General features: G+C 55.6%; 1 protein-coding gene across 1 annotated transcript in view; it reads left to right on the top strand.

The window, feature by feature from the left end:
- armh3 (armadillo like helical domain containing 3) overlaps positions 1–26346 on the top strand; it is a 147116-nt gene that overhangs the window by 25704 nt on the left and 95066 nt on the right. The window contains exons 10-12 of the mRNA XM_041210178.1: positions 2895–2938; positions 12960–13020; positions 14926–14972. Of these exons, the coding sequence (XP_041066112.1) occupies positions 2895–2938; positions 12960–13020; positions 14926–14972 (152 nt within the window). The remainder of the gene's footprint in view (positions 1–2894; positions 2939–12959; positions 13021–14925; positions 14973–26346) is intronic.

Consider the following 26346-nt stretch of genomic DNA (forward strand, 5'->3'; position numbering starts at 1 on the left):
GGGGAAGTGAGGGGTTAGGGAGGTGGGGGCTGAATGGAAGGCCGTAGCCTTAATGACAAAGAAGTCCATGAACTTCTCACATTTATTGGAGGTGAAGTTGCAGGGAGTGGGTGATAGGGCTCTAAGGAGATAATTGGTAGTGAATGAAAGGATGATTTTTGAGTAGTGGCTGGTTTTGTCTGAGGAGAATAAGACTCACTAGCACTTAATGTGGTCCAGTCAGATCTGGTGTGGGATGGTTAAAACAGCCGCGCAGCAGATATGCTCCACTCTGCATTCCTTTGGACTTTGGGTCAAGATGGGGATATCAGCAGAAGGCAAGGGAGAAAACAGAGGATTTACTCCTGTACTGTACAGCTCATTTGTCTCCATGTCAGGTGAGGTAGTAGCATACTGGTACCATCACTGGACGAGTGGTCCGGAGATCCAGGGTAATGCTCTGGGACCCGGGTTCGAATCCCATTTGAATTCAATAAACATTTGGAATTAAAAGTATAATGACTAATCACTAATGTCCTTCAGGGAAGGAAATCTGCCATCCTTACCTGTCTGGCCCACATGTGACTCCAGATCTACAGCAATGCCCTCTGCCCTCTTAAATGGCCACTCAGTTGTATCAAACTGCTGAAAAGTCAATCAGGAATGAAACTGGATGGACCTCCTGGCATTGACCTAGGCACCGGAAACGACAACAGCAATTTCAGCCCTGTCGACCCTGCAAATACTCCTCATTAACATCTGGGGGCTAGTGCCAAAATTGGGAGAGCTGCCTCACAGACTAGTCAATCAACAGCCTGACATAGTCATACTCACGGAATCATACTTGACGGATAATGTCTTAGACACCACCATCACCATCCCAGCTCTGCAGTCCTGCCACATCCAGTCGTGAATGGTGGTAGACAATTAAGCAACTCACTGGAGGAGGAGACTCCACAAATATCCCCATCCTCAATGATGGGTAAGCCCAGCACATCAGTGCAAAAGATAAGGCTGATGCACTTGCATCTTCAGCCAGAAGTGGCGAGTGGATGATCCATCTCAGCCTCCTCCGGATTTCCCCAGCATCACAGATACCAGTCTTCAGCAAATTTGATTCACTCCACGTGATATCAAGAAACAGCTGAAGACACTAAATACGGCAAAGGCTATGGGCCCTGACAACACCCTGGCTGTAGTACTGCAGACCTGTGCTCCAGAACTTGGTGTTCCCCTAGCCAAGCTGTTCCAGTACAACCACAACACTGGCATCTACCCAGCAATGTGGAAAATTGCCCAGGTATGTCCTGTACACAAAAAGCAGGACAAATTCAACCTGGCCAATTACTGTCCCATCTGTCTACTCTTGATCATCAGTAAAGTGATGAAAGGGGTCAACAACAGTGCTATCAAACGGCACTTCCTTATCAATAACCTGCTCACTGATGCCCAGTTTAGGTTCCGCCAGGGCCACTCAGCTCCTGACCTCGTTACAGCCTTGGTTCAAGCATGGATAAAAGAGCTGAACTCCAGAGGTGAGGTGAGAATGACTGCACTTGATATCAAGGCAGCGTTTGACCGAGTGTGGCATCAAGAAGCCCCAGCAAAACTGGAGTCAATGAAAATCAGCGGGAAACTCTCCGCTGGTTGGAGTCATACCTAGCACAAAGAAAGATGGCTGTGGTTGTTGAGCATCATTCATCTCAGCCTCAGGTCATCGCTGTAGGAGTTCCTCAGGGTAGTGTCCTCGGCCCAACCATCTTCAGCTGCTTCATCAATGACCTTCCTTCCATCATAAGGTCAGAAGTGAGAATCTTCGCTGATGTTTGCACAATATTCAGCACCATACTCCTCAGGTACTGAAGCAGTCCATGTCCAAATGCAGCAAAACCTGGACAGTGTCCAGACTTGGTCTGAGAAGTGGCAAGTAACATTCGTGCCACACAAGTGCCAGGCAATGACCGTCTCCAACAAGAGAGAATCTGGCCACCCCTCCCCACCCCCCTTGACATTCAAATCCTGCACTATCAACATCCTGGGTGTTACCATTGACCAGAAACTGAACAAGACCAGCCATACAAATATTGTTTCCACAAGAGAAGGTCAGAGGCAAGGAATCCTGTGGCAAGTAACTCACCTCCTAACTCCCCAAAACCTGTTCACCATCTACAAGGTACAAGTCAGAAGTGTGATGGATTACTCTCCACTTGCTTGGATTAGTGCAGCTCTAACAACGCTCAAGAAGCTTGACAACATGCAGGACAAAGCAGCCTGCTTGATTGGCATCCCATCCACAAACATTCACTCCCTCCACCACCAATGTGCAGTGGCAGCAGCGTGTACCATCTACAAGATGCGCTGTAGAAACTCACCGAGGCTCCTTAGGTAGCACCTTCCAAACCCACAACCACTACCACCTAGAAGGACATGGGCAGCAGACACATGTGAGCACCACCATCTGGAAGTTCCCCTCCAAGCCACTGACATCCTGACTTGGAAATATATTGCCATTCCTTCACTGTTGCTTGGTCAAAATCCTGGAACTCCCTCCCTAACAACACTGTGGGTGTACCTACATCACACGGACTGCAGCGGTTCAAGAAGGCAGCTCACCACCACCTTCTCAAGGGCAGTTAGGGATGGGCAATAAATGCTGACCCAGCCAACAACGCCCACATTCCATTAACGCATTACAAAAAAGCTCCAGTAAATGTATAGTGCACACCGGGTAAGTGGAAGAGATTGCACTCTTTGTACTTCTCTTTGTATTGTGTGGTCGTGTGTCTGTGCACTAGCTTCTGACATGGTATGCAGCATGGAAGTGGAGTAATGTAGCCAGAAATCACCAGTGTGAAGAATAAATTTCCATGTTAAAAATGGTCGATGGCTGATTCTAGCTCGTCTTTCTGTTACAGGGTCTGGGTCTGGTCATCTCACAAGCCCTGACTGAATATAACAGGTTTGTATTAACTTGTGTAGTATAAAGGACTCCAGAGGAAGTGTGACTTGGTGGAGGGAGTTGTCTATGTAGAGGCGTACTGTATCTGGTTCTGAACCAGTTTGCTCTGGGATAACTTTCCAAAGTCTTGAAAGGACAGCAAGATAAAAAAGTCTAACCGGAGGCCAAGTCATGAGCTTTCATTCACAAATTCTGCTGTTATTCACATCTTGAGCCGGAAGGTTATAGGTTCCAGTCCCTTGCTAGATGACTCAATTTGTTCAGTGTATTGCGAGACAAGAATGGAGGGTATGAAGCGTGTGGTGAGGGGTGGTGTGTGGAGCGTGTGGTGAGGGGTGGGGTGTGGAGCGTGTGGTGAGGGGTGGGGTGTGGAGCGTGTGGTGAGGGGTGGGGTGTGGAGCGTGTGGTGAGGGGTGGGGTGTGGAGCGTGTGGTGAGGGGTGGGGTGTGGAGCGTGTGGTGAGGGGTGGGGTGTGGAGCGTGTGGTGAGGGGTGGGGTGTGGAGCGTGTGGTGAGGGGTGGGGTGTGGAGCGTGTGGTGAGGGGTGGGGTGTGGAGCGTGTGGTGAGGGGTGGGGTGTGGAGCGTGTGGTGAGGGGTGGGGTGTGGAGCGTGTGGTGAGGGGTGGGGTGTGGAGCGTGTGGTGAGGGGTGGGGTGTGGGGGCGAGGGGTGGGGCGTAGGGTGGGGCGAAGGGTGGGGCGTGCGGTGAGGGGTGGGGCGTGGGGTGGGGTGTGCGGCGAAGGGTGGGGCGTGGGGTGGGGCGTGGGGCAAGGCGTGGGGCGAAGGGTGGGGCGTGCGGCGAAGGGTGGGGCGTGCGGCGAGGGGTGCGGTGTGGGGCGAGGGGTGGGGCGTGCGGCGAAGGGTGGGGCGTGCGGCGAAGGGTGGGGCATGCGGCGAGGGGTGGGGCGTGCGGCGAGGGGTGGGGCGAGGGGTGGGGCGTGCGGCGTGGGGCGGGGCGTGCGGCGTGGCGAGGGGCGGGGCGTGAGGCGAGGGGCGGAGCGTGGGGGCGAGTGGCGGGGCATGGGGCGGAGCGTGGGGCGAGGGGCGGAGCGTGGGACGAGGGGTGGAGCGTGCGGCGAGTGGTGGGGCGAGGGGTGGAGCGTGCAGCGAGTGGTGGAGCGAGGGGTGGAGCGTGGGGCGAGTGGTAGACCGAGAAGTGGGGCGTGTGGCGAAGGGTGGGGGTTGCGGCGAGGGGTGGGGCGAGGGGTGGAGCGTGTGGCAAGGGGTGGAGCGTGTGGCGAGGTGTGGGGGGTGCGGCGAGTGGTGGGGCAAGAAGTGGAGCGTGTGGCGAGGGGTGGGGCGTGTGGCGAGGGGTGGAGCGTGGGGTGAGGGGTGTGGTGAGGGGCGAGGGGTGGGGCGTGTGGCGAGGGGTGGGGCGTGTGGCGAGGGGTGGAGCGTGGGGTGAGGGGTGCAGTGAGGGGCGAGGGGTGGGGAGTGTGGCGAGGGGTGGGGCTTGGTGCGAGGGGTAGGGCGAGGCGTGGGGCGAGGGGTGGGGCCTGGAGTGAGGGGTGGAGTGTGGGGCAAGAAGTGGGGCGTGTTGCGAGAGGTGGGGCGAGAGGTGGAGCGTGTGGTGAGGGGTGTGGCGTGGGGCGAAAGGTGGAGCGTGGGGCGAGAAGTGGGGCATGTGGCGAGGGGTGGGGTGTGGGGTGGGGCCTGTGCCAAGGGGTGGGGCCTGTGCCGAGGGGTGGAGCGTGGGGCGAGGGGTGGAGCGTGGGGCGAGGGGTGGAGCGAGAAGTGGGGCGTGTGGCGAAGGGTGGGGCGAGAAGTGGGACATGTGGCAAGGGGTGAAGCGTGGGGCGAGGGGTGGAGCGTGGGGCGAGGGGCGGAGCGTGGGGGCGAGTGGTGGAGTGTGGGCTGGAGCATGGGGCGAGGGGTGGACCAAGAAGTGGGGCGTGTGGTGAAGGGTGGGGTGTGTGGCGTGTGGCGAGGGATGGGGGGTGCGGCGAGGGGTGGGGCGAGAAGAGGGGCGTGAGGCGAGGGGTGGAGCGTGGGGCGAGGGGTGGAGCTTGGGGCGAGTCTTGGGGCGAGGGGTGTGGCGAGGGGTGGGGTGAGGGGTGGGGCGAGGGGTGGAGCGTGTGGCGAGGGGTGGGTCTTGGTGCGAGGGGTGGGGTGAGGCAAGGGGTGTGGCATGGGGCGAGGGGTGTGGCGAGGGGTGGGGTGAGGGGTGGGGCGAGGGGTGGAGTGTGGGGCGAGGGGTGTGGCGAGGGGTGGGGCTTGGTGCGAGGGGTGGGCGAGGCGAGGGGTGTGGCAAGGGGTGGGGCGTGGGGCGAGGGGTGGGGCGTGGGGCGAGGGGTGGGGCGTGGGGCGAGTGGTGGGGCGTGTAGCGAGGGGTGGGGCGTGTGGCGAGGGGTGGGGCTTGGTGCGAGGGGTGGGGCTTGGTGCGAGGGGCGAGGGTTGGGGCGAGGGGCGGATCGTGGGGCAGAGCGTGGGGCGGAGCGTGCGGCGAGTGGTGGGGCGAGGGGTGGAGTGTGCGGCGAAGGGTGGGGTGTGGGGCGTGAGGCGTGTGGCGAGGGGTGGGGGTTGCGGCGAGGGGTGGGGGGTGCGGCGACGGGTGGGGCGAGGGGTGGAGCGTGCGGCGAGGGGTGGGGCGAGGGGTGGAGTGTGGGGCGAGGGGTGGAGTGTGGGGCGAGGGGTGGAGTGTGGGGCGAGGGGTGGAGTGTGGGGCGAGGGGTGGAGTGTGGGGCGAGGGGTGGAGTGTGGGGCGAGGGGTGGAGTGTGGGGCGAGGGGTGGAGTGTGGGGCGAGGGGTGGAGTGTGGGGCGAGGGGTGGAGTGTGGGGCGAGGGGTGGAGTGTGGGGCGAGGGGTGGAGTGTGGGGCGAGGGGTGGAGTGTGGGGCGAGGGGTGGAGTGTGGGGCGAGGGGTGGAGTGTGGGGCGAGGGGTGGAGTGTGGGGCGAGGGGTGGAGTGTGGGGCGAGGGGTGGAGTGTGGGGCGAGGGGTGGAGTGTGGGGCGAGGGGTGGAGTGTGGGGCGAGGGGTGGAGTGTGGGGCGAGGGGTGGAGTGTGGGGCGAGGGGTGGAGTGTGGGGCGAGGGGTGGAGTGTGGGGCGAGGGGTGGAGTGTGGGGCGAGGGGTGGAGTGTGGGGCGAGGGGTGGAGTGTGGGGCGAGGGGTGGGGTGTGGGGCGAGGGGTGGGGTGTGGGGCGAGGGGTGGGGTGTGGGGCGAGGGGTGGGGTGTGGGGCGAGGGGTGGGGTGTGGGGCGAGGGGTGGGGTGTGGGGCGAGGGGTGGGGTGTGGGGCGAGGGGTGGGGTGTGGGGCGAGGGGTGGGGTGTGGGGCGAGGGGTGGGGTGTGGGGCGAGGGGTGGGGTGTGGGGCGAGGGGTGGGGTGTGGGGCGAGGGGTGGGGTGTGGGGCGAGGGGTGGGGTGTGGGGCGAGGGGTGGGGTGTGGGGCGAGGGGTGGGGTGTGGGGCGAGGGGTGGGGTGTGGGGCGAGGGGTGGGGTGTGGGGCGAGGGGTGGGGTGTGGGGCGAGGGGTGGGGTGTGGGGCGAGGGGTGGGGTGTGGGGCGAGGGGTGGGGTGTGGGGCGAGGGGTGGGGTGTGGGGCGAGGGGTGGGGTGTGGGGCGAGGGGTGGGGTGTGGGGCGAGGGGTGGGGTGTGGGGCGAGGGGTGGGGCGAGGGGTGGTGCGTGTGGCGTGGGGCGAGGGGTGGTGCGTGTGGCGTGGGGCGAGATGTGGGGTGGGGCGTGGGGTGCGGTGGGGTGTGCGGTTGCGGCGAGGGGTGGGGTGTGGGGTGAGGGGTGGGGTGGGGTGTGCGGCGAAGGGTGGGGCGTGCGGCGAGGGGTGGGGCGTGGAGTGGGGTGTGCGGCGAAGGGTGGGGCGTAGGGTGGGGCGAGGGGTGGGGTGTGGGGTGAGGGGTGGGGTGGGGTGTGCGGCGAAGGGTGGGGCGTGCGGCGAGGGGTGGGGCGTGGAGTGGGGTGTGCGGCGAAGGGTGGGGCGAGGGGTGGGCCGTGGGGTGGGGCGTGGGGCGAAGGGCGACGGGTGGGGCGTGCGGCAAAGGGTGGGGCGTGCGGCGAAGGGTGGGGCATGCGGCGAGAGGTGGGGCGTGCGGCGAGGGGTGGGGTGAGGGGTGGGGCGAGGGGTGAGGGGTGGGGCGAAGGGTGGGGCGTGCGGCGAGGGGTGGGGCTTGCGGCGAGGGGTGGGGCGTGCGGCGAGGGGTGGGGCGTGCGGCGAGGGGTGGGGCGTGGAGCGGGGCGTGCGGCGTGGTTGCGGGGCGTGCGGTGAGGGGCGGGGTGTGAGGCGAGGGGTGGGGCATGAGGGGCGGGGCGTGCGGCGAGGGGCGGGGCGTGTGACATGGGGTGGGGCATGCGGCGAGGGGCGGGGCGAGGGGCGGGCCGTGCAGCGAGAGGCGGGGCGTGCGGCGAGGGGTGGGGCGTGGAGCGTGAGGCGAGGGTTGGGGCCTGCGGCGAGGGGTGGGGCGTGCGGCGAGGGGTGGGGCGTGCGGCGAGGGGTGGGGCGTGCGGCGAGGGGTGCGGCGTGTGGGGTGGGGCGTGCGGCGAGGGGTGGGGCGTGTGGGGTGGGGCGTGCGGCGAGGGGTGGGGCGTGTGGGGTGGGGCGTGCGGCGAGGGGTGGGGCGTGCGGCGAGGGGTGGGGTGTGAGGCGAGGGGTGGGGTGGGGCGTGCGGCGGGGTGGGGTGGGGTGGGGCCTGCAGCGTGGGGCGGGGCGTTCGGCGTGGGGTGGGGCGTGTGGGGTGGGGTTAGTGCGGCGTGGGGTGGGGCGTGCGGTGAGGGTTGGGGTGTGTGGTGGAGCGTGGGGTGGGGCGTGCGGCGAGGGGTGGGGTGGGGCGTGTGGGGTGGGGCGTGCGGTGAGGGTTGGGGTGTGTGGTGGAGCGTGGGGTGGGGCATGCGGCGAGGGGTGGGGTGGGGCGTGCGGTGAGGGTTGGGGTGTGTGGTGGAGCGTGGGGTGGGGCATGTGGGGTGGGGCGTGCGGTGAGGGTTGGGGTGTGTGGTGGAGCGTGGGGTGGGGCGTGGTGCGTTGGGTGGGGCGAGAGGTGGGGGTGGAGCAGATGGTGAGGGGTGGGACACAGAGTGGGCGGTGAGGTCAAATTGAGGCCATCTGAAACTCTGACCCCTGTGTCCTAGTTCGCACAAAGCCCTGTTCCCCTGAGGCCCCTGTGTTGAGCACTGATATTGGCACCTGGTGAAGCAAAGTCTTGATTTTAAAATTCTCAAGCTTGGTTTCATATCCCTCCATGGCCTCGCCTCTCTGTATCTCTGTAATCCCCTACAACCCCTGAAACACAGATATTTGTGCTCCTCTAATTCTGGCCTCTTGGACAGCCCTGATTTTAATCACTGCACCCTTCGTGGACATGTCTTCAGCTGCCTAGGCCCTAAACTCTGTAATAGTCTCCTTTCACCTCTGTCTCTCCTTTAAGATACTTTGTAAAACCTAGCTCTTTAACAAACTTTTGGTCATCTGACCTACTATCCCCTTATGTGACTTGGTGTCATATTTTGATTTATAACCTTCCTGTGAAAGGCTTTGGGACATTTTATTACATTAAAAAGTGCATATTATAATATAAGCTGTTTTATTGGACAGTGATGTGATTCAGAAGTTTGTGGTCCTAGTGTACAGTGCACGCTGGATTAGCCAATTATACCCTGCAGTCTGCTTCAGTACGTCAGAAGGGGAAAGGGAACTTTTAACCCCTATTTGGACTTTCTATGGTCTCTCATCTTCCACATTCAGTGAAGCTTGTACCTTTCACCCATTGGAGTACTGGGCTGTTCCATCAGTCCCCCTGTAGTATCAAGCTGGGTGCTGGGATGTTGTCAGTTTGCTTCTACACAATGAAGAAGGGGTAATTGTCTTTTTAATTTTGTTGTCACATTTCTCCACTGTGCCTGGTTTTTCCACTCTCTACCCCCTTCTCAAGTGCAATTACGGATGACAATAAATACTGGCCTGTGATGCCTACATCCCAAAATTAAATCAAGAAAAACCCACTCCCATCGCCTGCACTTGAGTTTTTACATGTACCTCTGCACTGTAGGATTGAGACTATATAGACTCAGACTTTTACAGCGCAGAAGAAGGCCATTCAGCCCATCGTGCCCACACTGGTCAACAAAGATCTGACTACACTAATCCCATTTTCCAGCGCTTGGCCCATAGCCCTAGAGGCTATGGCAACGCAAGTGAATATTTAAATACTTCTTAAATGTTACGAGGGTTTCTGACTCAACCAACCTTTCAGGCAGTGAGTTCCAGACTCCCACCACCCTCTGGGTGAAAAAATTTCTCCTCAACTCCCCTCATAGCCTTCTACCTCATACCTTAAATCTATGACCTCTGATTACTGACCCCTCTATGAATGGAAAAAGTGCTTTCCTATCCACCGTATCTATGCCCCTCACAATATTATACACCTCTATCAGGTCCTGTCTCAACATTCACTGCTCCAAGGAAAACAACCCCAGCCTATCTAATCTTTCATCATAACCCAGACCCTCCAGCCCAGGGCAGTTCCTGGTAAATCTACTCTGCACCCTCTCCAGCGCAATCACATCCTCCCTATAATGTGGTGACCAGAACTGCCCACAGTACTCCAGCTGTGGCCTAACCAGTGTTTTATACAGTTCCGGCATAACCTCACTGCTCTTGTATTCTGTGCCTCGGTAATAAAGGGAAGTATCCCAAAACCTTTCTTAACCACCTTATCTACCTGCCCTGCTACCTTCAGGGATCTCTGGATATGCATACCAAGGCCCTTCTGATCTTCAGTACTTCCCAGGTTCTACCATTCATAGTGTAATTCCTTGCCTTGTTAGTCCTCCCAAATGCATTACCCCACACTTTTCTGGGTTGAATTCCATTTGCCACTGCTCTGCCCACCTGACCTGTCCATTGATATCCTCCTGCAGTTTATGGCTATCCTCCTCACTATTTATTCCAACAATTTTCGTGTCATCTGCGCACTTTTTGATCATTCCCCCTACATTTAAGTCCAAATCATTTGCCTACACCACAAAGACCAAGGGCCCCAGTATCGAGCCCTGCGGAACCCCATTGGAAAGACTTCCAGTCACAGAAACATCCCTCTACCATCACCCTCTGCTTCCTGCCTCTCAGCCAATTTTGGATCCAACATGCCACTTTGTCTTGGATCTCATGGGATCTTACTTTCTTGAACAGTCTGCCATGAGGGACCTTATCAAAAGCCTTGCTGAAATCCATGTAGACCAAATCAAATTCACTACCCTCATCAATACTCCTGGTTACCTCCTCAAAAAATTCAACCAATTTTGTCAAAAATGATATTTCCTTAACAAATCCATGCTGACTATCCCTGGTTAATCCATGTCTCTCCAAGTGCAGACATATTCTGTCCCTCAGAATTCTTCATGGTAACTTTGCCACCACTGAGGTTAGACTAACTGGCCTTTAATTTCCTGGTCTATCCCTTCCTCCCTTTTTTAATAATGGGACAACGTTAGCAGCCCTCCAGCCCTCTGGCACCTCACCTGTAGCCAGAGAGGATTTGAAAATTATTGCCAGGGCCCCTGCTATCTCTTCCCTTGCCTCCCTCAATAGCCTAGGATGCATCTCATCCGAGCCTGTGGATTTATCCACTTAAGGCTACTAAACCCGCAGGTGCCTCCTCTCTCTCTCTCTGTTAATTTCCTCTAATATTTCACAGTACTCTACCCTGATGTCTATATCAGCGTTACCCTTTTCCATTGCAAAGTATTCATTGAGGACTGTACCCACATCTTCTGGGTCCACACACTATGGTCCCTAATTGGCTTTATTCTTTCCCTTGTTATTCTCTTGCTCTTTATATTTTAAAAAACTCTTTTTAGTTTTCCTTTATTCTACCCACCAATGCTTTCATGTGCACTCTCTTGACTTTCCTAATTTCCTTTTTAATTTTCCCCCTTGCACTTTTTATACTCCTCTTGGGACTCTGCTGTCTTGAGCCCTCAGTTTCTGCCATAAGCTTCTCTTTTTTTTCTTAATCCTAACGTCCCTTGACATCCAGGGTTCTATGGACTTGGTCCCCCACCTTTGTCTTTACAGAACACTCTCACTATTTCCTCCTTGAATGCCTCCCACTGCTCTGACACAGTTTTATCTGCAAGTAGCTGCCCCCAGTCTACTTGAGCCAAATCATATCTCATCTTAGTAAAATTAGCCTTTCCCCAGTTTAGAACTTTTATTCCCTGCCCAACCTTATCCTTTTCCATAACTATCCTAAATCTAACTGAGTTATTGTCACTATCTCCAAAATGCTCCCCTACTGATACGCCTTCCACCTGCCCGGGGTCATTTCTGAATATTAGGTCCAGAACTACCCCCTCCCTTGTTGGGCTTTCTACGTACTGGCTAAAAAAGTTCTCTCTGCAATTTAAGAATTTTGCTCCCTCCCTACATCGCACACTAAAACTATCTCAGCTCATATTTGGGTAGATAAAATCCCCTACTATTACTGCTTATTAATCTTACACTTCTCTGGCTTTGGCTCTGGTTGACCTTCACAGAGGAATTGTCACTCTCACCATTTTCCAAGGTCGAAAAACAGTTTGCAAGCGAGATGCACTTGGGTGATTCCGTCACTACCTGCCTGGTCCCCTTCCCCTGTCTGGCAGTCACCCATTCCCTCTCTGCTTGCACTTCCTTAAGCTGCGGGGTGACCATGTCCTAAAATGTGCTATCCATGAACATCTCAGCCACGTGAATGAACCATAGTGCCCCCAACTTCAAAACCCGGAGCTTGAGTTGCTCTATTTGGAGGCACCTCCTGCACACACGGTCATCCCAACCGTGGGGAGCGTCCGGGATTTCCCACATAGCACAGGATGTGCAAACCAGGGGACTGAGCTCCCCAGACATATCTTAACTAAATAGAATATGGACCCTTGCTTTTATTTTACTCTTACTCCTACTTGAGTATAGAGTAGATACTAGATCCCCTAGATAGACTAGGTCCTCTAGTTGCTGCTGACTTCCTGTCCCAAGGTCGTCCTCTCGCACTCCCCTCTCTGTAGGGAATGACTGCTCTCCTGTGATGTCACACCTTGATTTTTTTGCTTTGAAATGCGGAAACTGATTAAAGATTAGCTCCAGCTGTCCTCGCCGAATCTCAGAGTGAACTCCCGCACTCTCTCTCCATGCTTTTATCCCTCGCTATTCCCGCTGACTCTGAGTGAACTCCCACTCTCTCTCTGCACTTTTAGCCCCCACTGTTCTCGCCAGCTCTTGGAGTGAACTGCCGCTCTCTCTCCGCACTTTTAGCCCCCGCTGTTCATGCTGACACTCGGAGTGAGCTCCTGCTCTCTCTCTCTCTTAGCGCGCTTTTAACCCCTGCTGTTCTCGCTGACTCTCGGAGTGAACTCCTGCTCTCTCGAGTGAACTCCCGCTTTCTCTCTCTCTCACCACGCTTTTAGCCCCTACTGTTCACGCTGACTCTCGGAGTGAACTATATGATTGGAGGAGGATCTAGGTGCTGCTGACCGCAACCTGCTGATTAGCTTGGCCACACCCTCACCCAAGATCCACGAACATGTTTGATCGAGTAGATTGTCACTGGGGCGGCTGTTGGCACCGGGAACAGAGGTCGATTCACTGCTTTCACGTGAATTGGCGAGGGCAAATGCAACATCTGGTCTGTAGCCTTGAGAGCTAACACATCACAGACCCTGGGGATCAAAACTGCCATCTTGCACACAATCTAATTTATAATTTTACTTATTTAGTTATTTCTATACAATTAACACAATACAAACTATCATGCTTACAGCATTTACAACAATTGTGAGATTCTAATACATCAGTACATATGAATTGTTGTTAAATGTTTGTATGTAAGGGGCTGTTGTAAGCATTTGCTTGAAGATTGACTCCCCTCGAGGAAGGGAGAGAGAAAGAGAGCTATGCGAGTCTTAACGTATCAATAGGAAAGAAGGTCAGAAAGCAGAAACCTCATTTCAACACTGAGATAATTACAATTAATTACCAAACATGAGTTTACACATTCCCATTTATCATGGGAGATTTACTTGCTTCTACTTTTCCTGATTTTCACAGGCAGTACAAAGACAAAGAAGAGGAAAACCAGGGAGGATTCTTCTCTGCTCTAACCAACATGGTACGGATCGCAGTAAATCAGGAAATGTTTGCTCAAGAGTTTGAAGACAACCTCACTTGATGTGACAATATAGAAACATGCCTCAAAACCCTTTCATTTAAGCCCAAAACGAAAGCCGGTCCATAAATGAAGATGGGGAGAAACGGTTTCTGCTTGCAGGACGGTCGATAACCCGAGGCATAGTATGAAGATAATTGGCAAAAAAAACCCCAGGGGAGATGACAAAATTTGTTTTTACACATTAGGTTGCTGCTGGATGGGTGGTGAAAACAGATTGAATAGTAACTTTCAAAAGGAGGTTGGATTAATACTTGAAAAGAAAATTTTTTGCAGGGATGGAGCAGGGGTGGGACTAATTGGGTATCCCTTTCAAGGAGCTGCCACCGGAGTGAATGGACCAGGGTTTGCAGTAGATTAAATGCTGCTTTTTCACTTCTGACTCATGGGGTAATTTTAATCTAATTCATCAGGCTAAAGTTCTAAGGGATGGGGTGAAATGATAGTTTTAGACACTATCCAGTTTTAGTCTCCATTAATTTTAGTGGCGAGGGAGTAAAGCCAACAATGAACACAATCCCATCAGTCTCCTGACGGCTGGGTTAGGTTAACATTACCCCATATGCACTTAAGCTCAGTCTGATGCTGTTAATATCCCTTCTCTACTCTGCCTGTACAAAGTCCAGTGTGAGATGAGTTTGTGCCAGGAGGAACCTACACTTCAAAATTAAACATTGTCACTCTTTCTAGTGTGGCTGCAGTAGAGGGCAAATGGGCCACACATTAGAGATTGGGGCCCTGTAACAGCTGGAACACAGGCCATCTTATACGCCATCTAATATGTACCTGACCTGGAAGCCTTTGATTAGACAAGATAAATGGAGGCACAGAGTAGAAACAAACTAAAGCTCCCTCTGCAATTCCAGGGCAGGTACTGCACAGGTTAGATATAGCGTAAAGTTCCCTCTACACTGTCCCAACAAACACTCCCAAGGCAGCTACAGCACAGGCTTAGATACAGAGTATGGTCCCTCTACAATGTCTCATCAAGTATTTGCAGATAGATGGAGAACCAGTTAGATAAATCACCAGGCAGTCGTTAAATGTTCTTGTGTTCTGATGCTATTATAATGTTTAATGGTGACATTCTTTGCTCTGTACCTCATGTTTTCCCCTTGGCCTCACTTATGGGCTGTTGCCTCTCACTTTCTAACTCTCACTCCTTGTTATATGTCATTCTTTTATTTTACTCTCCCTTTGACTAAGCTATTGCCACCTCTCCTATTGTCTTTGTGAAATTTTAGTTTGTAACTGATCTTGTGAAGTGTTTAGAGCCAATTTACATTAATAGCACTTTGTAAATACAAGTTGTCCTAATGTCTCTCTCTCACTGTCTCTTTCTCTCTGTTACTCTCCCACTTTGTTTCTTCATCATTCTTTCTGTTGTTTATTCTTTCTTTCTGCAGTTTAATCTTTCAAATTCTCTACCCCAGAGGGTTGTGGATGCTCCATTGTTGAAATAGTTTAAGGCTGGGATAGACAGATATTTGGTCTTTCAAGGATTTTGGGCGCAGGCTGGAAAATGGAGTTAAAGCCCAAGATAAGTCATGATTGTATTAAATATGGAGCAGGCTTGACTGGCCATATGGTCTACCTCAGCTCCTATTTCTTGTGTTCTTGTGTTAATTGTATTTCTTGTGTTAAGTGTATTCTTCACTCTTACTTTCTCAATGTGTTCACCCCTGGATGTTTAGCTACTCACTACAGATCTATCACCCTGATCACAGTGTGAAACTCTTTTCAACCACCAGTACCTTTTTCTCTTTGTGCTTGTTTCCAGCCTGATTCTCCTTGTTCCTCTGCATCCTTCAGGGTAGATACTAACAGCTGTTTCCTCTCTGTGTACAGGTGGGCAACATGTTCATAGCAGATGCTGAGGAGAAGATTTCAGTCCAGTAAGTAATCTTCTGCAAAATCGTCACTGCTTCTTTCTCTCTCCTTCCATTTTTTATTTAAACATTCTCTTCTTGTAAGCCAGCCCCACCCAAATCACTGATCACCAAAGGCTTTGGCAGGAATTTAAGCTGTCTATAGTTGCTCAGTGGATCGCACTTTCTCCTCTTGAGTCTGAATGTTGTGAGCTGTAGCCCTACTGCAGAGAATTAAGCACAAAAATCCAGACTGAGACATTCTGATGCAGTACTGCATTGTTGGAGATGCTGTCTTTTGGGTGCAATGTTAAACTGAGGACCCATCTGTGCTTTCAGGTGGACATAAAAGTTCCCATGGACACTATCCAAAGAATTGCATGGGAGTTCTCCATTTGTTCAACAAACAACTCTAAAACCATTGATTTGGCCATTTAAATCATTGCTGTTTTTGGAAGCTTATATGCACAAATTGGCTTTTTAACAGTACTTCAAAAGTACTCTATCAGCTGTAAAGGTCTTTTGGACATTCTTTGAAAGGCATTGTAGAAATGATTTTTTAAATTCTCTTCACAATTGCGGAGAAGAATGTGGGAAAATTTGCCTCTTTGCATATAGCAGGTGCAATGGCGGTGGGGTTTCCAGTGGATTCCATTCAATCCATCCCGCTTACTGCCACACCCTCCCATGTGGAAGATGCAGTGAAAAATGGCCCTAATGGAGGAACAGGGCCTTCTAGAGGCCTCCACTGCTGCAACTTGTATTCTGTAGTTGGCTGAGGCCTCAAGCAGGAACCTTGGTGCCAAAGTTGCAGCATGCCTTCTAAGGTCCCTTTCCATCTCTTCTGATGGTGTTCCCGCTGCATTTTCCACCATAATACTGCTGAGATTGCATCATGCATTGGAATAGACTCATGACCCAGGAAAATGGGACAGATACATTAGTCCGCTTGGATGCTCTACTCAACCCTCCGTGAGCTCCACCCCAAAAAGGAGACGCAACCCCACTCCATTGCTCTCCAGGCTGACCTTCTACTATCCACCCTCCATATGCTTGAGGTCATCCAAAACTCTGCTGCTCTTATCTTAATTTCCTCCAAGTTCCCCTCGCCTATTGCCCCTGTGCTTACTGATCTATATTGGCTCCTGCCATAGCAAAGCCTCAGATTTAAAATTCACATATTTGTTTTCAAATTCCTCACCCCCCCCCCCCCCCCCCCCCCCAACCCTCCCCACCTCTAATCTACTTTGGTCTACATTGCCCCTACAATCCTCCAAGATCCCTGTGCTCCTCCAATTCTGGCCTCTAGCGCACCGTCAATTTTAATCGCTTCACCGAATGGGGGTCGGGCCTTCACTTACCTGAACGACTAAACTCTGGAATTCTCTCCCTAAACCTCCCTGCCTTTCCACCCCTCCCTCCTTTAAACCTACTTCTTTGACCAAGCTTTTGGTCATCTGCCCTAATATCTCTTTACATGACTTAATGTCAAAGTATTTTATAATGCGACTGTGAAGCATCTTAGGACGTTTTACTCTGTTAAGATGCTATATAAATGCATGTTGTTATGTTCCTATGGTGCAGTGTTACTGACTTTGTCAGCAACCACAATCCCAACCGATGTCGTGTCGATGACCTTTGGTAAATGTGCATGCAGAGGTGGGGTTGAGGATGAAATCAGACTCATTTCTGATGCCCTCCATAGTCTGACAGCTCTTCAGCATTCACTCTTGGGTCACACGTGAAGTTATCATTAAGAACATCCAACACCTTTACAGCTAAACTCCAGTATAAGTTAATACATTCAAGAGAAAACTGGAATTGTGGGGGTGCGGTGGCGAGGTTTAAAGAATAAATATTCTGTTAATCAGGAACTGTCAAACAGGAGGCGGGGACTGAAAGAAAGAAGCTTTGCTAATATAGTGTCTTTCACAGCATCAGGATAGCCACAACCGGTATTTTTTGATTGTAGTTACTGTTGTGATGTAGGAAAAATGGCAGATAATTGGCACACAGCAAACTCCCAAAAACAGCAATGTGATAATGACCAAATATTCTATTTTAATGATGCTGATTGAGGGAAAAATGTTGGCCAGGACATGGGGAGAACTCTTTGAAATAGTGGCCCTGGGATTTTTGATGTCCACCCGAGTGGATTTTTTATGTCCACTCGAATGACGGCACCTCCGACAGTGCAGAACTCCCTCCGTACTGCACTGGGAATGTTGGCCTGGGGTATGTGCTCAAGCTCTTGGAGTGGGATCAGACCCATGCCATTCTGACTCCAGAGGCAAGAGTGCTACTCAGTGAGCCACAGCTGATATGGAATTAAATAACATCAGAGAAATAAGTGTAATAATGTAAGGTGGAGGCAGACAGACTTTCTGCAGCATTATTGACTGTTTTGAACTCACCATCTTTGACTCTGACATATAATAAATCACCCCACTCTGCTCTATCTTTGCCATCAGTACAACAGACAGATATTTAATGAAAATTTGGAACTGGCGTCCCTTGTTTTCTCTTTTCCTCTACACGCCTAATCACAAATAAAATCGAAACCCTTGTTTACAGCATTGGTCACACATTGATCAACTTGGAGAGGGCAAGGAAGGTGCAGAGCTCATCAAGCTTTGTGACAGACCCCCGAGATAGCAAGAACAAAGTTTTATGAGAAAATAGTCTTGGGTTTTAATTGGGCTTCTAGTAAGGACTAGAGGAGCCTGAATTAAAGCTAAAGATAAAACAAAGCTTTTATTTCAACAGAGCAGTGGGCATTGGAAAGTAACAGCTGTTCAGGCTGAGGTGATTGTCCAGATCTTTTTTGGAGGGCCTTCGAGTTCTGGTTGGGAATGGGAATGGAGATAATGGGTTTGCAGATGGAGCGCAGATTTTCAAACTGGGGTCTGTAAAATCTTGGTCACCTTTTCAGGTGTTTAATTCTGGCCTTGCCAGTGACACTCACATCCCATGAAAGAATAAAACAAAGCATCTTTTAAGGAAGAAACCTGCTGTCCTTTCCTAATCTGACATATATGGGATTAACTCTTAATTGTTCTCTGCAGCGACCCAGCAAGGTACGCAGTTGGGTCAAAAAATTGCGATCAGCCATTCGAGAAGTAAGCTTACTGCCTTCTCAGGAAATAAATGCTGGTCATTCCGGCAATGACCATGTCCTAGGAATGAAGTTTTTTAAAAGTGCATGCACCCAGGGAGTGGGTAGAAGAGGGATTTACACAACACTGAGGCACCAAGTTTCTGACCCATGCTCCCTTGAATTGGACTTCTCGCTGAAAGTGCAGGATAATTGAATTTGCAACACAGGACAGCCCTGTTCTAGCTGTACAGATCACAGAGTGTTTCACAGAAGCTGCTTGCAGGACTGGGACAACTGAAATATCTTAACAAGAAGCCAAGAAATTCATCAAATGCCCGTGTGCCTATCTTGGCTAATACACTTGCCTCTGTGGTACTTCAACCACACAGGCCAGAAATGGCCCCAAGTGCAATTCATGGTTGGCGTAGCCCTAACTAGTGACAACGGGGCCAGCAGTTGAAGTGGAAATTTCCCTCAGCTGCCTGAGCTCTGGAATTTGCTCCCGAAACCTCTCCGTCTCTCTACCTCTCCCTCCTCCTTTAAGAGAATCCTTTAACCCTTCCTCTTTGACCAAACTTTCCATCACCTATCTTAACAAAAGGGAATATCTCCTTATGTAGCTTAGTGTCAGTTTTTGTCTGATAATGCTCCTTGGGAATGTGACTTGCCTTTGGAAGGTTTTACTATGTTAATGCTACTCTGTAAATGCAAGTGGATGTTTTTATGTTTCTCAGTTTTGGGTGGGGTAGAAAGGAAAAACGACCAGGGATTCCCCACTCCCTGATCACTCTGCGGTTAAACACTGGACACTAGGTTGAGGATAGGACCTGGGTTAGCTGTGTGAACTACTCTATAGAGGAATAGCCTTGACTCAGCCAGTTCCTAATCTTGGTTCGAACATAAGAGTAGCCACTTTGGCGAAGTGTTAGACAGCTGCGCAAGTCTGTGGAACTGTACCTCAGCGAGAATCAATAGTTTAAGGGGAGGAAGGGAGAGATCTCTTGAGAGAGAAAAAGTGAAAATTGGTGTAGGGTTAATTGCCTCAGAGGCTTGAGATTACAATTAACATTAGCTGTGGCACGGTAATTAACTCGTGGATGAATCAGTATGGAGCATATGTCCGAAGACAGCCCCTTTACAAGACTGAGCTGAACAGCCCTTCAAAGCCACTGACTGATGATATAATCAGTAGTTAGAAACAGTATAAAAAAGACAAGCAGGAGATTGCCACTTAATCCATTAAAGTGGGCTTTAAACAAAGTCCTAATGGCAAGAGTTTTCCACTTTTTTGGCAGGACTCCCCCTTTAACAGGGGTCCTGATGGTGAGACTCCCCCTTTAACAGAGGGTCCTGATGGTGAAACTCCCCCTTTAACAGGGGTCCTGATGGTGAGACTACCTCTTTAACAGGGGGTCCTGATGGTGTGAGCCTCTGATGTTCAGTCATTTATTAAGCAACCTCATTCTAGTTTTTAAGGGGCTTTTTTAATGCTTCATTGTGATGTTTCTATATTTTAAATGTGTCTGCTGCTTGGTTCCTCTCCTTTCCTTTCATGGGCAGGGCTTTTGGATAACTGTTTATGCCCATTGGATGTCCTGGATGAGGGCAGGAATCTGGGTCCTCACTCTTTTGTGCCGTCCCAGTCGCACACATGGCCCCCCTCTCCCTCCCTGTTGCACGGGTACGTGTTCCATCTCCCTCTCTCTCTCCCGGTCCCACGCGCGTGCTCCTTCTGTCACAAATCTTAAGTACCCCCAGAGCTAACCTTTTCCTTCTCTGTACAGCAACTATCCTTATAGATTTTAAAATCTGTAGAAGTCCAGAAGTCCTGTAATTTTACCAGTGCCATTTCCTTGGGGTGCCCTTTAAGCCCAACAGCAACTGCTTCTTTCAGTGTGGCCATGTCCACACTGTCTTCTGGACTTCTGACCAGCTACCCAGCTGTCTTCTGGGAGATTGAAGCAGCTACACCCTCACATGGGCTTCAGCATTTGCTTAAATGCGTTCCTTCCCTTTGATCTCCCTATTATCTCAACCAATCTCTTCAGAAATGCTTTCTCCCCAGAATTGATTAAATTATTCTTACTTTGCTGTTAAACTTGTAAAAACAAACTTCCCTATCTTTACCTTATTTCCTTGCACCTTTTTACAGCCTGCAAATATCCCTCTTTGAACTAAAACAACTCAATTCAAAACTATTCCTGTTATTGTTTTGTGGCAAACTCTGAATGAAGTTCCTCTTGGTTCATAAACATATCAAAACCAATGTTATTGTTGACTTTAGACCCTTGCCATCATTTTAGCTCTTAATCCAATTAACACCATGACTTCCAGAACATAAGAAAATATGCCAGAGTTATTACCAAAAAAAAATTATAATTTTTGGTTTTCTTGACACCCTCTCGCTTTCCCTCTTTGTCCCCCCCCACCCCTCTCTTCCCTTCCTTGTCTCCACCGCCAATTCTGCTCCCCCTCCTCATCTCCCTCTGTCTCACACTTCTGTCTCCGTGTCTCTCTTTCTGTGACTCTCTTTTCCTGTGACACTCTCACTCTCTCTGTCTCTCACTCTCTCTGTCTCTCACTCTCTCTGTCTCTCACTCTCTCTGTCTCTCACTCTCTCTGTCTCTCACTCTCCCTCTCGCACTCTCTCCCCCTCTCCCTCTCCCTCTCTTCCTCTCCCTCTCCCTCTTGCACTCTCGCACTCTCCCTCTCGCACTCTCCCTCCCTCTCGCACTCTCCCTCCCTCTCGCACTCTCCCTCCCTCTCGCACTTTCCCGCCCTCTCGCACTCTCCCTCCCTCTCGCACTCTCCCTCCCTCTCGCACTCTCCCGCCCTCTCGCATTCTCGCTCCCTCTCGCACTCTCGCTCCCTTTCGCACTCTCGCTCCCTTTCGCACACTCGCTCCCTTTCGCACACTCGCTCCCTTTCGCACTCTCGCTCCCTCTCGCTCCCTCTCACTCCCTCTCGCACTCTCTCGCACGCTCTCGCTCCCTCTTACTCCCTCTCGCACTCTCTCGCACTCTCTCGCTCCCTCTCGCTCCCTCTCTCCCTCTCGCACTCTCTCGCACTCTCTCGCACTCTCTCGCTCCCTCTCGCTCCCTCTCGCTCCCTCTCGCTCCCTCTCGCTCCCTCTCGCTCCCTCTCGCTCCCTCTCGCTCCCTCTCGCTCCCTCTCGCTCCCTCTCGCTCCCTCTCGCTCCCTCTCGCTCCCTCTCGCGCCCTCTCTCTCGCTCGCCCTCTCTCTCGCTCGCCCTCTCTCTCGCTCGCCCTCTCTCTCGCTCGCCCTCTCTCTCGCTCGCCCTCTCTCTCGCTCGCCCTCTCTCTCGCACTCTCTCGCTCCCTCTCGCGCTCTCTCGCTCCCTCCCGCGCTCTCTCGCTCCCTCTCGCGCTCTCTCGCGCTCTCTCGCTCCCTCTCGCGCTCTCTCGCTCCCTCTCGCTCCCTCTCGCTCCCTCTCGCTCCCTCTCGCTCCCTCTCGCTCCCTCTCGCTCCCTCTCGCTCCCTCTCGCTCCCTCTCGCTCCCTCTCGCTCCCTCTTGCTCTATCTCTTTCTCACTCTCAATCTGTCCCTCTCGCGCTGTTTGGCCCACTCCCTCTCCCTCTCGCCACCCCGTCGCTCGCTCCATCTCGCCCCCTCCCTCTCGCCGCCCCCCCCAACCCCCTCCCTCTTGCCCTCCCTGCCTCTTATCCCCCTCCCTCCCTCGCTCTCCCACTCCCTCTCTCCCTCTCGCCCCCTCCCTCTCACCCCCTCGCCCCCTCCCTCTCGCCCCTTGCCTTCGCCCCCTCCCCCTCGCCTCCTTCTTCATCGCCCGCCTCCCGCTCGGCCCCCTCGCCCTCCCTCCTTCCCCCACCCCTCCCACTTCCCTCCCTCCCCCTCCCCTCCCACCCCATTCCTCGCCCTCCTTCCCCTCGCCCTCCTTCCCCTCGCCCTCCTTCCCCTCGCCCTCCTTCCCTCGCCCTCCTTCCCTCGCCCTCCTTCCCTCGCCCTCCCTCCCTCGCCCTCCCTCCCTCGCCCTCCCTCTCCCCTCCCTCTCCCCTCCCTCTCCCCTCCCTCTCCCCTCCCTCTCCCCTCCCTCTCCCCTCCCTCTCACTCCCTCCCTCTCCCCTCCCTCTCCCCTCCCTCTCCCCTCCCTCTCCCCTCCCTCTCCCCTCCCTCTCACTCCCTCCCTCTCCCCTCCCTCTCCCCTCCCGCTCACTCCCTCCCTCTCACTCCCTCCCTCTCCCCTCCCTCTCACTCCCTCCCTCTCACTCCCTCCCTCTCACTCCCTCCCTCTCCCCTCCCTCTCCCCCTCCCTCTCCCCCTCCCTCTCACTCCCTCCCTCTCCCTACCTCTCCCTCACCCTCACTCGCCCTCCCTCCCTCGCCCTCGCTCCTTCGCTCCTTCGCTCCTTCGCTCCCTCCCTCGCCCTCCCTCGCCCTCCCTCACCCTCCCTCGCCCTCGCCCACAGCCCCTCTCTCCCACCCCCTCTCTCCCACCCCCTCTCTCCCACCCCCTCTCTCCCACCCCCTCTCTCCCACCCCCTCTCTCCCACCCCCTCTCTCCCACCCCCTCTCTCCCACCCCCTCTCTCCCACCCCCTCTCTCCCACCCCTCTCTCCCACCCCCTCTCTCCCACCCCCTCTCTCCCACCCCCTCTCTCCCACCCCCTCTCTCCCACCCCCTCTCTCCGCCTCCCCCCCTCTCTCCGCCTCCCCCCCTCTCTCCGCCTCTCCCCCCCTCTCTCCGCCTCCCCCCCTCTCTCCGCCTCCCCCCCTCTCTCCGCCTCCCCCCCTCTCTCCGCCTCCCCCCCTCTCCGCCTCCCCCCCTCTCTCCGCCTCCCCCCCTCTCTCCGCCTCCCCCCCTCTCTCCGCCTCCCCCCCCCTCTCCACCTCCCCCCCCCCTCTCCACCTCCCCCCCCCTCTCCGCCTCCCCCCCCTCTCCGCCTCCCCCCTCTCTCCGCCTCCCCCCCTCTCTCCGCCTCCCCCCCTCTCTCCGCCTCCCCCCCTCTCTCCGCCTCCCCCCCTCTCTCCGCCTCCCCCCCCTCTCTCGCTCTCCCCCTCTCTCGCTCTCCCCCTCGCTCTCCCCCTCGCTCTCGCCCGCTCTCTCTCTCGCCCGCTCTCTCTCTCGCCCGCTCTCTCTCTCGCCCGCTCTCTCTCTCGCCCGCTCTCTCTCTCGCCCGCTCTCTCTCTCGCCCGCTCTCTCTCTCGCCCGCTCTCTCTCTCGCCCGCTCTCTCTCTCGCCCGCTCTCTCTCGCCCGCTCTCTCTCGCCCGCTCTCTCTCGCCCGCTCTCTCTCGCCCGCTCTCTCTCGCCCGCTCTCTCTCGCCCGCTCTCTCTCGCCCGCTCTCTCTCTCGCCCGCTCTCTCTCTCGCCCGCTCTCTCTCTCGCCCTCTTGCGCTCTCTCTCTCGCCCTCTTGCGCTCTCTCTCTCGCCCTCTTGCGCTCTCTCTCTCGCCCTCTTGCGCTCTCTCTCTCGCCCTCTTGCGCTCTCTCTCTCGCCCTCTTGCGCTCTCGCTCGCTCGCCCTCTTGCGCTCTCGCTCGCTCGCCCTCTTGCGCTCTCGCTCGCTCGCCCTCTTGCGCTCTCGCTCGCTCGCCCTCTTGCGCTCTCGCTCGCTCGCCCTCTTGCGCTCTCGCTCGCTCGCCCTCTTGCGCTCTCGCTCGCTCGCCCTCTTGCGCTCTCGCTCGCTCGCCCTCTTGCGCTCTCGCTCGCTCGCCCTCTTGCGCTCTCGCTCGCTCGCCCTCTTGCGCTCTCGCTCGCTCGCCCTCTTGCGCTCTCGCTCGCTCGCCCTCTTGCGCTCTCGCTCGCTCGCCCTCTTGCGCTCTCGCTCGCTCGCCCTCTTGCGCTCTCGCTCCCTCGCCCTCTTGCGCTCTCGCTCGCTCGCCCTCTCTCTCGCTCGCTCGCCCTCTCTCTCGCTCGCTCGCCCTCTCGCTCGCTCGCCCTCTCTCTCGCTCGCTCGCCCTCTCTCTCGCTCGCTCGCCCTCTCTCTCGCTCGCTCTCTTTCTCGCTCGCTCTCTTTCTCGCTCGCTCTCTTTCTCGCTCGCTCTCTTTCTCGCTCGCTCTCTTTCTCGCTCGCTCTCTTTCTCGCTCGCTCTCTTGCTTGCTCGCTCTCTTGCTTGCTCGCTCTCACGCTCGCTCGCTCTCTCGCTCGCTCGCTCTCTCTCACGCTCGCTCTCTCTCACGCTCGCTCTCTCTCACGCTCGCTCTCTCTCACGCTCGCTCTCTCTCACGCTCGCTCGCTCTCACGCTCGCTCGCTCTCACGCTCGCTCGCTCTCTCTCACGCTCGCTCGCTCTCTCTCACGCTCGCTCGCTCTCTCTCACGCTCGCTCGCTCTCTCTCACGCTCGCTCGCTCTCACTCGCGCTCTCTCTCACGCTCTCACTCACGCTCGCTCGCTCTCTTTGTCGCTCGCTCTCTTTGTCGCTCGCTCTCTTTGTCGCTCGCTCTCTTTGTCGCTCGCTCTCTTTGTCGCTCGCTCTCTTTGTCGCTCGCTCTCTTTGTCGCTCGCTCTCTTTGTCGCTCGCTCTCTTTGTCGCTCGCTCTCTTTGTCGCTCTCCCCCTCTCTCGCTCTCCCCCTCTCTCGCTCTCCCCCTCTCTCGCTCTCCCCCTCTCTCGCTCTCCCCCTCTCTGGCTCTCCCCCTCTCTGGCTCTCCCCCTCTCTGGCTCTCCCCCTCTCTTGCTCTCCCCCTCTCTGGCTCTCCCCCTCTCTGGCTCTCCCCCTCTCTGGCTCTCCCCCTCTCTGGCTCTCCCCCTCTCTGGCTCTCCCCCTCTCTGGCTCTCCCCCTCTCTGGCTCTCCCCCTCTCTGGCTCTCCCCCTCTCTGGCTCTCCCCCTCTCTGGCTCTCCCCCTCTCTGGCTCTCCCCCTCTCTGGCTCTCCCCCTCTCTGGCTCTCCCCCTCTCTGGCTCTCCCCCTCTCTGGCTCTCCCCCTCTCTGGCTCTCCCCCTCTCTGGCTCTCCCCCTCTCTGGCTCTCCCCCTCTCTGGCTCTCCCCCTCTCTGGCTCTCCCCCTCTCTGGCTCTCCCCCTCTCTGGCTCTCCCCCTCTCTGGCTCTCCCCCTCTCTGGCTCTCCCCCTCTCTGGCTCTCCCCCTCTCTGGCTCTCCCCCTGTCTCGCTCTCCCCCTGTCTCGCTCTCCCCCTGTCTCGCTCTCCCCCTGTCTCGCTCTCCCCCTGTCTCGCTCTCCCCCTGTCTCGCTCTCCCCCTGTCTCGCTCTCCCCCTGTCTCGCTCTCCCCCTGTCTCGCTCTCCCCCTGTCTCGCTCTCCCCCTGTCTCGCTCTCCCCCTGTCTCGCTCTCCCCCTGTCTCGCTCTCCCCCTGTCTCGCTCTCCCCCTGTCTCGCTCTCCCCCTGTCTCGCTCTCCCCCTGTCTCGCTCTCCCCCTGTCTCGCTCTCCCCCTGTCTCGCTCTCCCCCTGTCTCGCTCTCCCCCTGTCTCGCTCTCCCCCTGTCTCGCTCTCCCCCTGTCTCGCTCTCCCCCTGTCTCGCTCTCCCCCTGTCTCGCTCTCCCCCTGTCTCGCTCTCCCCCTGTCTCGCTCTCCCCCTGTCTCGCTCTCCCCCTGTCTCGCTCTCCCCCTGTCTCGCTCTCCCCCTGTCTCGCTCTCCCCCTGTCTCGCTCTCCCCCTGTCTCGCTCTCCCCCTGTCTCGCTCTCCCCCTGTCTCGCTCTCCCCCTGTCTCGCTCTCCCCCTGTCTCGCTCTCCCCCTGTCTCGCTCTCCCCCTGTCTCGCTCTCCCCCTGTCTCGCTCTCCCCCTGTCTCGCTCTCCCCCTGTCTCGCTCTCCCCCTGTCTCGCTCTCCCCCTGTCTCGCTCTCCCCCTGTCTCGCTCTCCCCCTGTCTCGCTCTCCCCCTGTCTCGCTCTCCCCCTGTCTCGCTCTCCCCCTGTCTCGCTCTCCCCCTGTCTCGCTCTCCCCCTGTCTCGCTCTCCCCCTGTCTCGCTCTCCCCCTGTCTCGCTCTCCCCCTGTCTCGCTCTCCCCCTGTCTCGCTCTCCCCCTGTCTCGCTCTCCCCCTGTCTCGCTCTCCCCCTGCCTCGCTCTCCCCCTGCCTCGCTCTCCCCCTGCCTCGCTCTCCCCCTGCCTCGCTCTCCCCCTGCCTCGCTCTCCCCCTGCCTCGCTCTCCCCCTGCCTCGCTCTCGCCCTGCCTCGCTCTCGCCCTGCCTCGCTCTCGCCCTGCCTCGCTCTCGCCCTGCCTCGCTCTCCCCCTGCCTCGCTCTCGCCCTGCCTCGCTCTCGCCCTGCCTCGCTCTCGCCCTGCCTCGCTCTCGCCCTGCCTCGCTCTCGCCCTGCCTCGCTCTCGCCCTGCCTCGCTCTCGCCCTGCCTCGCTCTCGCCCTGCCTCGCTCTCG

The sequence above is a fragment of the Carcharodon carcharias genome, chromosome 17 (assembly GCF_017639515.1).
Source record: "Carcharodon carcharias isolate sCarCar2 chromosome 17, sCarCar2.pri, whole genome shotgun sequence".
NCBI classification, from domain to species: Eukaryota; Metazoa; Chordata; class Chondrichthyes; order Lamniformes; family Lamnidae; genus Carcharodon; species Carcharodon carcharias.